Source organism: Staurois parvus, unplaced genomic scaffold, assembly GCF_062004578.1.
Source record: "Staurois parvus isolate SC_StPar_1 unplaced genomic scaffold, SC_StPar_1.0 ptg000457l, whole genome shotgun sequence".
Classification (NCBI taxonomy): domain Eukaryota; kingdom Metazoa; phylum Chordata; class Amphibia; order Anura; family Ranidae; genus Staurois; species Staurois parvus.
In genome coordinates this window covers 1634081-1646203 of record NW_028318253.1, presented here as the reverse complement: position 1 = coordinate 1646203, position 12123 = coordinate 1634081, and the positions used below count along the sequence as shown (strand labels likewise).

Below are 12123 nucleotides of genomic sequence, written 5' to 3'. Positions count from 1 at the left end.
ATGATTGCCCCTAGATGCAGACGTCTTCATTGGACACGTGCATGCTGGAAATGTTTGTTTTGTTTTGGATGCAATCGTTCATTGAAGAATTTTGTTTCGGCATTTGTTTAGCATACTTGTTGGTCTGGGTGGATTCGAGAGATTTTGCATTTTTTTCCAGAAGATTGCTATATATTTCCGGGGACTTTGATATTCAAATATCATGACTATTCAAAAGTATTCAGCATTTTCTGACACAACGGAATGAATAATGCAAAATTCAGAAGCCCCAAATTTTTCAAACCTAAGAATTGCATTAGACTGTGGAACATTCTATGCACCAAGGTAAAAAACCTTCTGGGTGCAACTCCCCCCCCTCAGCCCCCCAATCGTTATCTGAGCCACATTTCAATCCAGCAATATGCACGAGAGCAGCAGTTCTCCAGGGTCTCTCTCTCCTCACTGGTTCACACAGCCAGTAAGCCAATGAAGAGAGAGTGAGGGACAGGGCTGTGCCACACTCTGTGGAAATGGACACAGCGCGGCTCAGGGGCGAGCCTGCTTGAGTGCCCCCATAGCAAGAGGCTTGCTACTGGGGTCACTTGGCAGGGGGAGGAGCCAGGGACACCACTGGGGGACACAAACAGAAGAGATTGAGGCTGCTCTGTGCAAAACCATAGCAGGTAAGTATAGCATGTTTGTTGTTTTAACCACTTGCCACGAGCACTTTTACCCCCTTCCTGCCCAGACCATTTTCAGCCTTCTGCGCTGTCGCACTTTGAATGACAATTGCACAATCATGCAACATTGTACCCAAACATAATTTTTATCATTTTTTTTAGACAGATAGAGCTTTCTTTTGGTGGTATTAAATCACCACTGTTTTTTTTTTATTTTTTGCAAAACAAACTAAAAAAAACTGAAAATTTTGAAAAAAAAAGTTTTTTCTTAGTTTCTGTTATAAAATTTTGTAAATAAGTAATTTTTGTCCTTCACTCCTGCACTAATGAGGCTGCAGTGATGGGCACTGATAGGCGGCACTGATGGCCATCAACAGGCATCACTGATGGGCATTGACAGGCATCACTCATATATATGCAGCTTCTAGGTGGCACTGACTGGCACAGATAGGCGGCACTAATTGGAACTGTTAGGCAGCACTGACGGGCACTGAAAGGCAGCACTCTTATATGCAGCTGCTAGGCGGCACTGACTGGCACTGATAGGCGGCACTAATTGGAACTGTTAGGCAGCACTGCCGGGCACTGACTGGCACTGATAGGCAGCACTGAAAGGCAGCTCTAATGGGCACTGATATGTGGCATTGATGGGCACTGACAGGTGGCACGGATGGGGTTGCACTGATGATCAGTACTATGATGACCAGTGTACATGTCCCCTCTGAGGAATGCCGATTACCGGCTGTCAGCGCGAGGAGAGGACTGCCGATAACCAGCATTTCCTATTTACATGTGATCAGCTGTGATTGGACACAACTGATCACATGATAGAGCCTGTGTCTTAAGCTCTTTACTGCAATCAGTGATCCGCTGTGTTCCAGGGACACAGTGCACCACTTATCGGCGCACATGCGCAGCTAGAGTGGGAGGACGTCATATGATGTCCTCCCAGAATGAGAGAACCGCCACCCGTCTGTCATTTCTTTATATGGTGGGCGGGACATGGTTTAAAAAAATATCTTCCCTTTAGAATCACTTTAACCCTTTGAGGACCAAGGGACGTACTTGTCCCATGTTTTTAATTGCGTGTATCATCTGATTAAGAACTTAAAACTCTTTTTTTTGGTTTGAGTCAAAATATTAGTTCTTATCAACAAATAACAAATGGATCTAGCTTTTTGCCAATTATTTCATGAAATGGCTTAGTTACAGCAACTGAAGTGTACGAACTTTAAAAACAAAAAAATTTATTCTTTTGGCGTTCCAAAATCTTATGGTCCTCAAATGGTTAACTGGCTGTGACAATTACAAGTTCGATTTAAATCACATTTACGCAAATCCAAATTATCTAACAAATTTGCAAATTGAATTCATTTCCCCATGAGCCTGAACTACTATTGCATCATGTGATGTCATCCGAATGAAACGAATGAAACAAATGCATTTGTTAATTTCTTTATAACTTTTTAAGGATTTGTTGACATTCCATTCTATGTTCATTCGGAGATTCGTATACATCCAAATTTCCAAATATCGATTCATTACGAAACAAAACGCACATGTTTTGTATGCATCCAGGGCCAGTCGTCTGCAGGTAATCCCTACATGAGTGATTACATGTGAACGACCACAAATGGCTATGGGAGCTGTCAGGACCCTATTGCTTTCAAAAGGGCTTCCCATTCGCAGCAAACCCTGCTGAGTCTCCCGCGTGTAATGGCAAACAGCCCAAATATGAATGGGTCCAAAGAGTAGTACGTTGTAGCTTACGTCCTGTCTCTATGATCGTTCTCTGAAAGAACAGCCATCCTAACTAGTGCATCCCATGAACAGTAGGTCACCCTACACTTGTTTTCCATATAATATTTTACCAATTGTTCTGCCACCTTGCAGTTTTCCCTACTATTATTGAATATTTGTACTTCTTAAGGACTCAGACCTTAAAATTGACATTTGGAGCTGAAGTGTGTTTTAAGAGCTTCGTAAGAGCCATGTGAAGCTTGTTAAAGGCTTTGTAATTGCATGCTGAATCAAATGCTCAGCAGACTAGCCTTTACAAGCTGATATTAAACAATACCTGTGTGTTACTAATGTACCTGGGAATCTTGTGGTTTTTACGTTAAATTATTCTGGCTGTAGATGAAAGAGTATATTTTTAAATGGTGGTGTTAGATGTCAAGGCAACAGTCTTACCACCCTTTCGTGTACAGTGCTCTGCACTTCTAGGTCTGGAAAGTGATGGACAGGCTCCCTAAGGCTCCATGCACACGGGGCGTTTTGATAACGCTGGTAACATTAGCTGTGTAAAGTCACGTTAAAAAATGTGCATTTTTCAGCTTTTTTTAGCGTTTTTGCATTAGCATTTAGCAGTGTTTTACCACGTTTGTGTTTTTCAGCATTTTTTGGGGGTAAAAAAAGTCCAAAAACGCCAGTCTGCTGTGTTTTACCATCTTTTTCAGTGTTAGAGCGTTTTTACAGCTAAAAAACTCCTCTAGAAACCCACTAATTCTGTTTTTTTTATCAGCCAAAAAACGTTGATTACAGTCTATGTGTGCATGGACACCTAGGATAACATGCTGGGGGGTTTACTGGCTGTAGAAAAAAAACGTCAAAAGCCAAAAACGGCCGCTGTAAAAACGTCAAGTGTGCAAGAGGACTAATGCAGGCCATAGACGGGGAGAAAACCGGACTTTTTTTAACAAAAAAATCGGTCGTTCAATAGGCCGACGTTACCACCAACAGTAGAAAAAAATCGGTCAATTTTCTTCCCGTCCATGGTCGGCATTTAATTACTTCTGTCCCTGCAGAGAGCCCCGCTATTATATTTGACATTAAAAAGTATAGCAGTTGCAACATTGTATCTATTTGTATCCATTTTGGATACAGCTGGGTTTTTTCGGATACAAATAGATACATTGTTGCAACCACAATACTTTTTAATGTCAAATATAATAGCGGACTGAAATTCCTCTTCTTTCTCTTCTTCCTCCTCTTCTTTCTCTTCTTCTTCTTCCTCTTCTTTCTCTTCTTCTTCTTCTTCTTCCTCTTCTTCTTCTTCCTCTTCCTCTTCTTCTTCCTCCTCTTCTTTCTCTTCTTCTTCTTCCTCTTCTTCTTCTTCCTCCTCCTCTTCTTTCTCTTCCTCTTCTTTCTCTTCTTCTTTCTCTTCTTCTTCTTTCTCTTCTTCTTTCTCTTCTTCTTCTTTCTCTTCTTCTTCTTCTTTCTCTTCTTCTTCTTCTTCTTTCTCTTCTTCTTTCTCTTCTTCTTCTTTCTCTTCTTCTTCTTTCTCTTCTTCTTCTTCCTCTTGTTCTTTCTCTTCTTCTTCTTCCTCTTCTTTCTCTTCTTCTTCTTCCTCTTCTTTCTCTTCTTCCTCTTCTTTCTCTTCTTCCTCTTCTTTCTCTTCTTCTTCTTCCTCTTCTTCTTCTTCCTCTTCTTCTTTCTCTTCTTCTTCCTCTTCTTCCTCTTCTTCTTCCTCTTCTTCCTCTTCTTCTTCCTCTTTCTCTTCTTCTTCTTCCTTCTCTTCTTCTTCCTCCTTCTCTTCTTCTTCCTCTTTCTCTTCTTCTTCTTCCTTCTCTTCTTCTTCTTCCTTCTCTTCTTCTTTCTCTTCTTCTTCTTCCTCTTCTTCTTCTTCTTCATCTTCTTCCTCATCTTTCTCTTCTTCTTCTTCCTCTTCCTCTTCTTATTTTTTTTCTTATTCTCTTCTTCTTTTTCTTCTTGTTTTTATTTTTTTTTTCTTCTGCTTTTTCTTGCAGGTCACGGCTCATGCGCAGATTTTCTATCGGTAAAAAGATCGGACGATTTGCCCATCATTGCCACGAAAATCGGCCGTTTTCAAACTTTACCGATCAAAAAAATCTGACAAAATCCAGAAAAATGGCCGACCAATTAACCCATTAACGGTGTGAAAATCAGCCGATTTTTTTTTCGGACAAAAAATCGTCTGATTTTCAACCCATCTATGGCCTGCATAAGTGTACATGTGCAAACTTAGGTCCAGGTGGGTCTAGTTGCTAGCGTGGGAATCTGCTCCTTTTGGTGGTAGCCATCCATTGATGTGCTGAAATGTTTAACCAGGGAAAGAAAAGTCGAGATTAGACCTAATAAAGTGTTCACCATTTAATTATAGAGAAGAGTTGGAAAGAAAAAAATAAGGTTTTCTAGAATTATTACTCTGTAGGGAAGCATGGATGAATGACCTCAGACGTTTCAACCTACAGAGGGGAGCACAAGCTTGAGATGACCTCCAGAACAAGGCACTACCAGGCGTGGAGGGTCAGGGTTCTACCCACTGCATAACTCCCTGAGTGTAGAGGACCTGGACCACTGATAGATACTGAGCCCAGGATATTTAGCAAAAGTATATATATTTCAAATATAGCAAAACTGAAGAAATAAGGAGAAGGGGATACACTGGTCTTTAAATACAGAGATTGCTTGTTTAACTGATGTTGGTAGTGTGCCCAATGTACAGGGCATCACAGATCACAGGCAGGATGGTGCGGATCTCTCTCGTTAACAGTTTTTCAGCAAAACTGTGGGTAAGCTGCGATGGGCCTACAGGTACGGCACTTACATTAAATTCCATATTTGAAGCTCCTGCACAGTACATTTTATTACAAAGGTAACCTTCATCTTTAATGTTGAAGGACATTTTTGCCCACTTTATTTTTGGTCCCCAAATCCCCGTACGGAGACTGAAGAGCACATGTGGGCTGGTAAAAAACAATTGGTGTTGCAATGTCAAAGCTTCACTAAAACCTCCGTGGATTAAATCGCTTGGATCAATACAACCTTCCAACCCAGCATCAGGGGAGCGCTCGGTGCAAAGAAGGCACACCGTGTATTACTTTTAATGCCGGTCAGTGTGAGTTGTGGCTTCAAACCGCCCTCCTAGATGCTTCCAGGCATTTATCTAATTTTAAACTCACCTTGATGTCGTTTGGAGACTGGAGATCCTCAATCCACTAAACTCACACCAGACGCCGAGTTTACATTTCAAAAGACGCCACTGGCAGCTGTGGTCACCTCGCAGCTAGGAGCTAACTCCGTCATTGATCTGCACCTCCGGATGGATGATGTTTCAAAATTTCTGACAGATCTGCAGATTATTATCTGAGCAACAGACTACTTCTCACCTGTGTCCAAATTAACGGTTTACTTGGTGCTGTGAGATGTACTGTATATGTATGTTATATTACTTGTTTATATAGCGCCAACAATTTACATAGTGCTGTACATATTGTACATTCACATCACTCCCTGCCCTCAAAGAGATTACAGTCTAAGGTCCCCATCTCACATACACATCCTAGGGCCACTTTAAACAGAAACCAGTTAAACTACCAGCATGTCTTTGGAGTATGGGGAGGAAACTGGATTACCGAGAGGAAACCCACACAAATTCAGGAAGAACATGCAAACTCCATGCAGGTAGTGGCTGGTTGGGATCTGAATCTAGGACCCTAGTGCTGTAAGGTAGGAGTGCTAACCACAAAACCATTGTGCTGCCCTTATAAGAAAATTGTTTAAAATATTATATAAAAATACAGACATACTAGTTATATTTTATAAGATATATAAGAAATGTCCCCTTCGAGTGTTCTGATTCTCTATACTTGCTTCAGGCCAGGCAACAAGCATTTTCAGAAGGAGGTAGCCTAAATATTCTTGTAAGTACACATTTCCTTTAAAGCAGTGGCCCTTAATTCTAGTGAGACCAGGGCCCAGTAAATGCTAAAAAAAATGAATGCGTGGCCAATGTACCCCAATGTGCCCAAAATCACACAATGATTTCCTTTCCACCATGTGCTGAGATTCACATTTCTGTGTTGTGGTGCAATGAAAAATGAATGGCATCTCTACATGAAAATGTAAATCTGGCCTAGAAAAATAAGTTTACACTTGTACAATAAAAGTAAAAGATTACAAAATATGTATCCTCACACTTTTATTCTACTAGAATACACTTTATTTTTTGCATTTATTTTTTATTGCGCTACCATGCAGTCATATCATTACATGCATAGTTTAAAAGGGGCGCTGGACCAAGACCCAAGAAGGAGAATGAGGGGTTAAGAGCCAGGATGGTGGATGAAGGGCCAGGATCCAGGAAGGTGGAATCAGGACAAGGATCCAGGAAGGTGGATGAATGACCAAGGTCCATAAAGGTGGATGAAGGGCCAGGATCCATGAAGGTGGAATCAGGACAAGAATCCAGGAAGGTGAATGAAGGACCAGGACGCAGGAAGGTAGATAAAGGGCGAGGATCCAGGAAGGTGGATGAAGGGCCAGCATCCAAGAAGGTGGATGAAGGGCCAAGATCCAAGAAGGTGGATGAAGGGCAAGGATCCAAGTAGGTGGATAAAGGACCAGAATGCAAGAAGGTGGATTAAGGACCAGGATCCAAGAAAGTGGCTGAAACTTGATGACTGTACCTAGGCAACTCTACCACAAAGTGGGTGCCTTCCAGATAGTAAGCAAGGGCCTCCACTAGGAAACTCAAGTGAGATAAACAAAGAAGAGTGCCAGTTGGCAGTCTTAAAAGTCCATATCATTCATTTGCTTCTACAATTCAAATCACAAAAAGAAAGTATCCAGCACATTTTGGGGGCCAAACCAAATAGATGGAAATATTCCTATTGGACTGTTGCTAACCAGAGCTTTAAAAGTGTGTACTTATCTAAGATAGACCATTTCGAGTATCTGTGAAGGTGTACTAAAACGCCACATGCAGGTGATTGCAAGGAAGGTCAATAGGCATACAGGGGTTAGACAAAAAATGGAAATACTACATGATTTGCAGGTGTGAAAGTGATGACATGTTTCATGTTGAAAGCAAAAGTGAAGTAACATTCTTTTGCTTCAGTTGTGTGTTGAGACACCTAACAAGTTGGAAGCCTCACTTTCCTCATTCACTGCATGTGCTGCTAGTAATACGAAGTCAGAGCTTACTGAGCTTCAAAGAGGGCAAATTGTTGGTGCCCACATAGCTAGTGCCTCTGTGACTCAAGTTGCCAATTTATTTGACATGTTGCAAGGTACAGTATCAAAGGCTATAATGGCATATACAGTTTCCGGGAAATTGTTGTCTGAGAAGCATAAGCGAGGTCGACATGGTCAACTGACCAAGAGACAAAAAGGACAGGATTGTGACCTGGAATAAGAAAACAAACTGCTAGTCTTCGTGGTACTCAGTCTTCACGGGACTGAGATTGAGCTCTGCTTTAATATGAACCTTTCAATTCAATCATCTCCTTCCCCCATCTATGTACATGAACAGAAATGTTCAGCTGAACCGAAGGTTCCTGTGCAACCCCCTTAGGTGACAAGACTGCCTGAGGGTGCTCTTATTGTACAAATTAATCTGACCTTTAATTTGGTCATACAGAACAGTTTTCCAGCAATTGTGACCACTGGAGTTGAAATTTGCACCTGAAAACCAGGCAAACAGCTGCAAACACAGATTAAAATACATACATAAGAGACATTTTACCTGCCACTGCATCTGTTTTTCTATACATCCAGTGGTGAGAAGTACATAACTTTGCTGCACAGCAAATCCCTGTCTGGCAGGTAAGCGGATGCTTTCTTTGCTGCAGTTTCACTTTCACTTAAAGGTCTTCTCTCCACCATGTGACTGGCCAGCTAATATAGACACAGCACAGTGATGAGTTCATCTCTTTCATTCTGCTCTCTCTTCCTGTCAGCATGCTCCTTGCACTGCAGCACACATAACTGGCTCTTTGTTCTGCTTCTCCCTTCCCCTTTCTAAGCTCTGCTTTACAAACTGTACGTTAGGCTCCAGGTCAAATTCAGCTTACATAGCTGCCATATCAATAATGTAATAATGTATTTATGATTTAAAAACTGCATTTATCTGTGCCTTATACATCTGCCTGGAGTTCAGTGTTAAAAGCATTATTGTGACCAAAATCAATACCTCGGCCTTATGAAATTTAAAGCAAGCTTTTCAATAATATCAGCTTATGTCAAGGTGCAGGAAATTACTACATATGAGGATTACAGATATAAAAACAAGTAACTCAAATAGATGATTATTTACTTTATTTCTTACACATTACATATTCATTTTGTGTCAAATTTTTCAATTTGCATATAAATACAGTAAACCTTACAGACAATAGCAGTGCAAATTTCACTTGACACAGTGTGCTTATATTCATCTTCTTTACACTGAGGAGGTGCAGAATGGGCAGGAGTGGTAGTGCCATTTTAGCTGGTCAGTCCACCCAAAAATGATATTTCAGTCTTTGGTTGATACTGGAGCAACAAATCACCTACTGTCTCTTAATTCTCAAGGTAAGATCTGTGACTTAACTCTTGGTGTGTTTATCTGTCATCATAAGAAGGTCATCCCTGTTCTACTACTTAAGGTGTCCTTTTATGAAACAGCGATCAGCGGCAATCCTGAAGATCATTGCTGATCTCCGATCATTAGTGGTTTAGGAAACAGAGATGATCAGTGAAGAACATGTTCTCCACTGATCATCTCAGCACACAGATGGCCTGTATATGAAGGAGTAATCTCAGCCCTTCACTGATGTTCTGTGTTCTCCCTCCAGATTCTCCAGTTCAGAGCTGGAGAATTGGAGGAACTGCAAACGAAGCAGCAATAATTTACCGCTGCTTAGTAAATGGTGTTTGACTGATCTCTTACTGCAATCTCACAAGATTATAGTAAAAGCAGCCGTTTTCCAGCCTTGAAAACATTTGTAGATCGCTTCTCCCTTCATTCGGAGAACTGATCTACACCGCTTCATAAAAAGGCATTCAGAGGAGAACTGTCTTCTCTGAGAATGCTGGAGAACTGAGCAGCGGTCATTTACCGCTCCATGATAAAAGGACACTTAAATAAGAAGGACCAGGAAGAATGGGAACAACCCAAGATGGACAGGAATGCCAAGAACTTAAAGGTGGAACAGGAAGGAACTAGGAACTTTGGTCACAAGTGAGGGTGGGCAGGGACTGCTAGATTCCAATAGATAGAAGAGCTGTAAGTAACTCTTCTACATCTATAACTGAATTATCCCTTCATGTATCTCATTAGTTTCCATTCTCTCCCGAGAGATCTCTAAACTCAAGTTCCCAGCTTCACCAAACTGCCTTGGTTATTAGGCGGCTTTGTGTTCCCTTTTATTTAATTTACAAAGAATTCAACATAAATGGTAAGCCTCCATGGTGCATGCGGGAACAGATGTACACTTCAGTGCAGAAATCACTACTCCCAAAGAGATAAGATATGGTACCAGGTGGTTCCTTGTCCAGTCAGGTCCTTAACAGAGACATCTGTTTGACGGGTGTTGATCTTGTGCCTAGACATAGTTTAAAGTGATCATGTACGGACTATCTGAAAGGCTGGCTTAGACCTTCTTTGCCACAACTTGCTTGTTCATACAGCCGGCCACCATGTTTGTAGGCTTCCCTAACCTTTGAGGCCTACCTGAATCTGTCTTAAGAGTGAACAGTTAGCATGGGTGATGTAGTTGTTTAAAAGCAGCACTGTTGCATATATGTGGATCTTGAAAATCATTCTTACCATTTCCTGAATGATATAGGCAATCGTGGGTGATTGGCAATCAGTGAATCCTTCTATTAAGAATAAAACTGTTTGGAAACCACCTTCCATTCTAATCATGGGTGGTTGGCAGTTATCCAGATGGTTCACCCTGAATATGGGCGGTTGACAGATACCACCATGAAAATGGGTGGTTGGCAACCACCCAGACTTTCCATCCTGAATATGTTTGGGTGGTTGCGACCCAGAACTTCCCTTCGCTCCCCCGAATATGTGTGGGTTGGTACCACCCCAACCCTCCACCCAGAATATGGGAGGTTGGGTGGTTGACAAACACCCAGACCCTCCACCCTGAATGTGTGGTTGGCAACCACCCAGATCTTCCACCTTGAATATAAGTGATTGGCAACCACTCAAACCTTCCATCATGAATATGAATGGTTGGAAACCACCCAGACCTTCCTCCCTGAATATGAGTAGTTGGCAACCACTCAGACTTTCCATCCTGAATATGGATGGGTGGCCACTACTCAGACCTATGACGATAAATATGGGTGGTTTGCAAGCACCTAGACCTTCTTACCTGTCTGGAACCTAAAATCTGTTTAGGACCGGCTTAATTGTGGCAGCTCTCTCCATCTGTCTGAGGACTTATAATGCCCTTACATCTGTCTGTTAATTGGCCCCTTGTGATCCTGTAGGTCTTTTGAGGTCTGTGACACTATAACTGAAATATCCTTCTGGGTGGTGCAGAACATTAAACAGGGTGTACAGGATGCAGGCAGAACAATGATTCATTGCACTGGTCACACCTCCCCTCTGGCATGTTGTATGTAGTGCTCATGCAGCCCACCTTCATGCTGGAAGTGAACCCCACACTCGATACATTTAAAGTCCCCCTTTTCCTCCCACCTATCTGCCTCCTTGCGGTGAGTTCTCAGATGCCGCCGGTAATTTGAGGCCTGGCTGAAACTCTTTTCGCACAAGTCACAAGGAAAAGGCCTCTTGCCTACATGAATAGCCCAGTGTCGCTGATAATTAGACCGTTGGTTAAAGCGCTTTCCACATTGCTGGCACTGAAAGGGTTTTTCACCTGTATGAACACGCAGGTGTCGCTTATAGCGAGAAGAGAAGAAAAAGGTTTTGCAGCACACAGGACAAGTGTGCGGTTTCCGTGAAATGTGCAACTTCCTGTGTTTCTCAAAAGTGCATTGGGCCCGAAACCTTCGCCCGCAGTCCTTGCACTGGTAGGGTTTGGGATCCTCGTGAGTCCACTGGTGGACACGAAGGGTCTCAAGCTGCGTAAATGCCTGAGGGCAATCTGGACACTGATAGGGTCGCTCCCCCGTGTGAATACGCATATGCCGTGTTAGTTTTGCCGAGCAGTTGAAAGCTTTGCCACAGAAGATGCATGTCCTGTCTTTGCGGTGAGATTGCTGGTGTCTACGGAATGCTGGCTGGCTGGGCAGCTGTTTGCCACACTGCGAACATTGGTAGCCACGCTGTCCTGTGTGTTGCTGTTCGTGGTGGCTGTGCAGGGCTAGTAACCAGCAGAAACGACGTCCACAATGAGAGCAGGCATAGGGCTTTTCGCTGCCTTCTGTAGCGCCAGCACGGGCTGTGTCGCAGTCTTTGCAAGTGTAGGAGAGATCAGCAGAGTGGTTACGCCGATGCAGGTTGTGGGCCCGAAGGGTTTGGAATGTCCGACCACAGTCAGGGCAAGGAGGGGGCGGAGAGTCTTCTGGTGCCAAATGGCCATCTGGATGGTCCATTAATAGTTCTGCAACAAAAAAAATTAACAGCAAACTGACACTTAAAGGACAACCAAGGCTAAAATAAGAAACATTAACGTACATCTATAGCCAAAACTTTTATTTTAGTTCTGTAAGGTGTAAGAAAAGATTCTTTTAAAACCAATTTTGCCTAGAAGAG

The 12123-nt window shown here is 42.4% G+C and overlaps 1 protein-coding gene across 3 annotated transcripts in view; it reads right to left on the bottom strand.

Moving 5' to 3' along the window:
* Nucleotides 1-8705: 8705 nt before the first annotated feature.
* LOC149452888 (uncharacterized) overlaps nt 8706-12123 on the bottom strand; it is a 42682-nt gene continuing 39264 nt past the window's right edge. For all 3 annotated transcript variants that reach the window (XM_089688877.1, XM_089688876.1, XM_089688878.1), the window contains one exon: nt 8706-11971. In XM_089688877.1, coding sequence (XP_089545003.1) covers nt 10998-11971 — 974 coding nt within the window. In that variant the 3' untranslated portion in view covers nt 8706-10997. The remainder of the gene's footprint in view (nt 11972-12123) is intronic.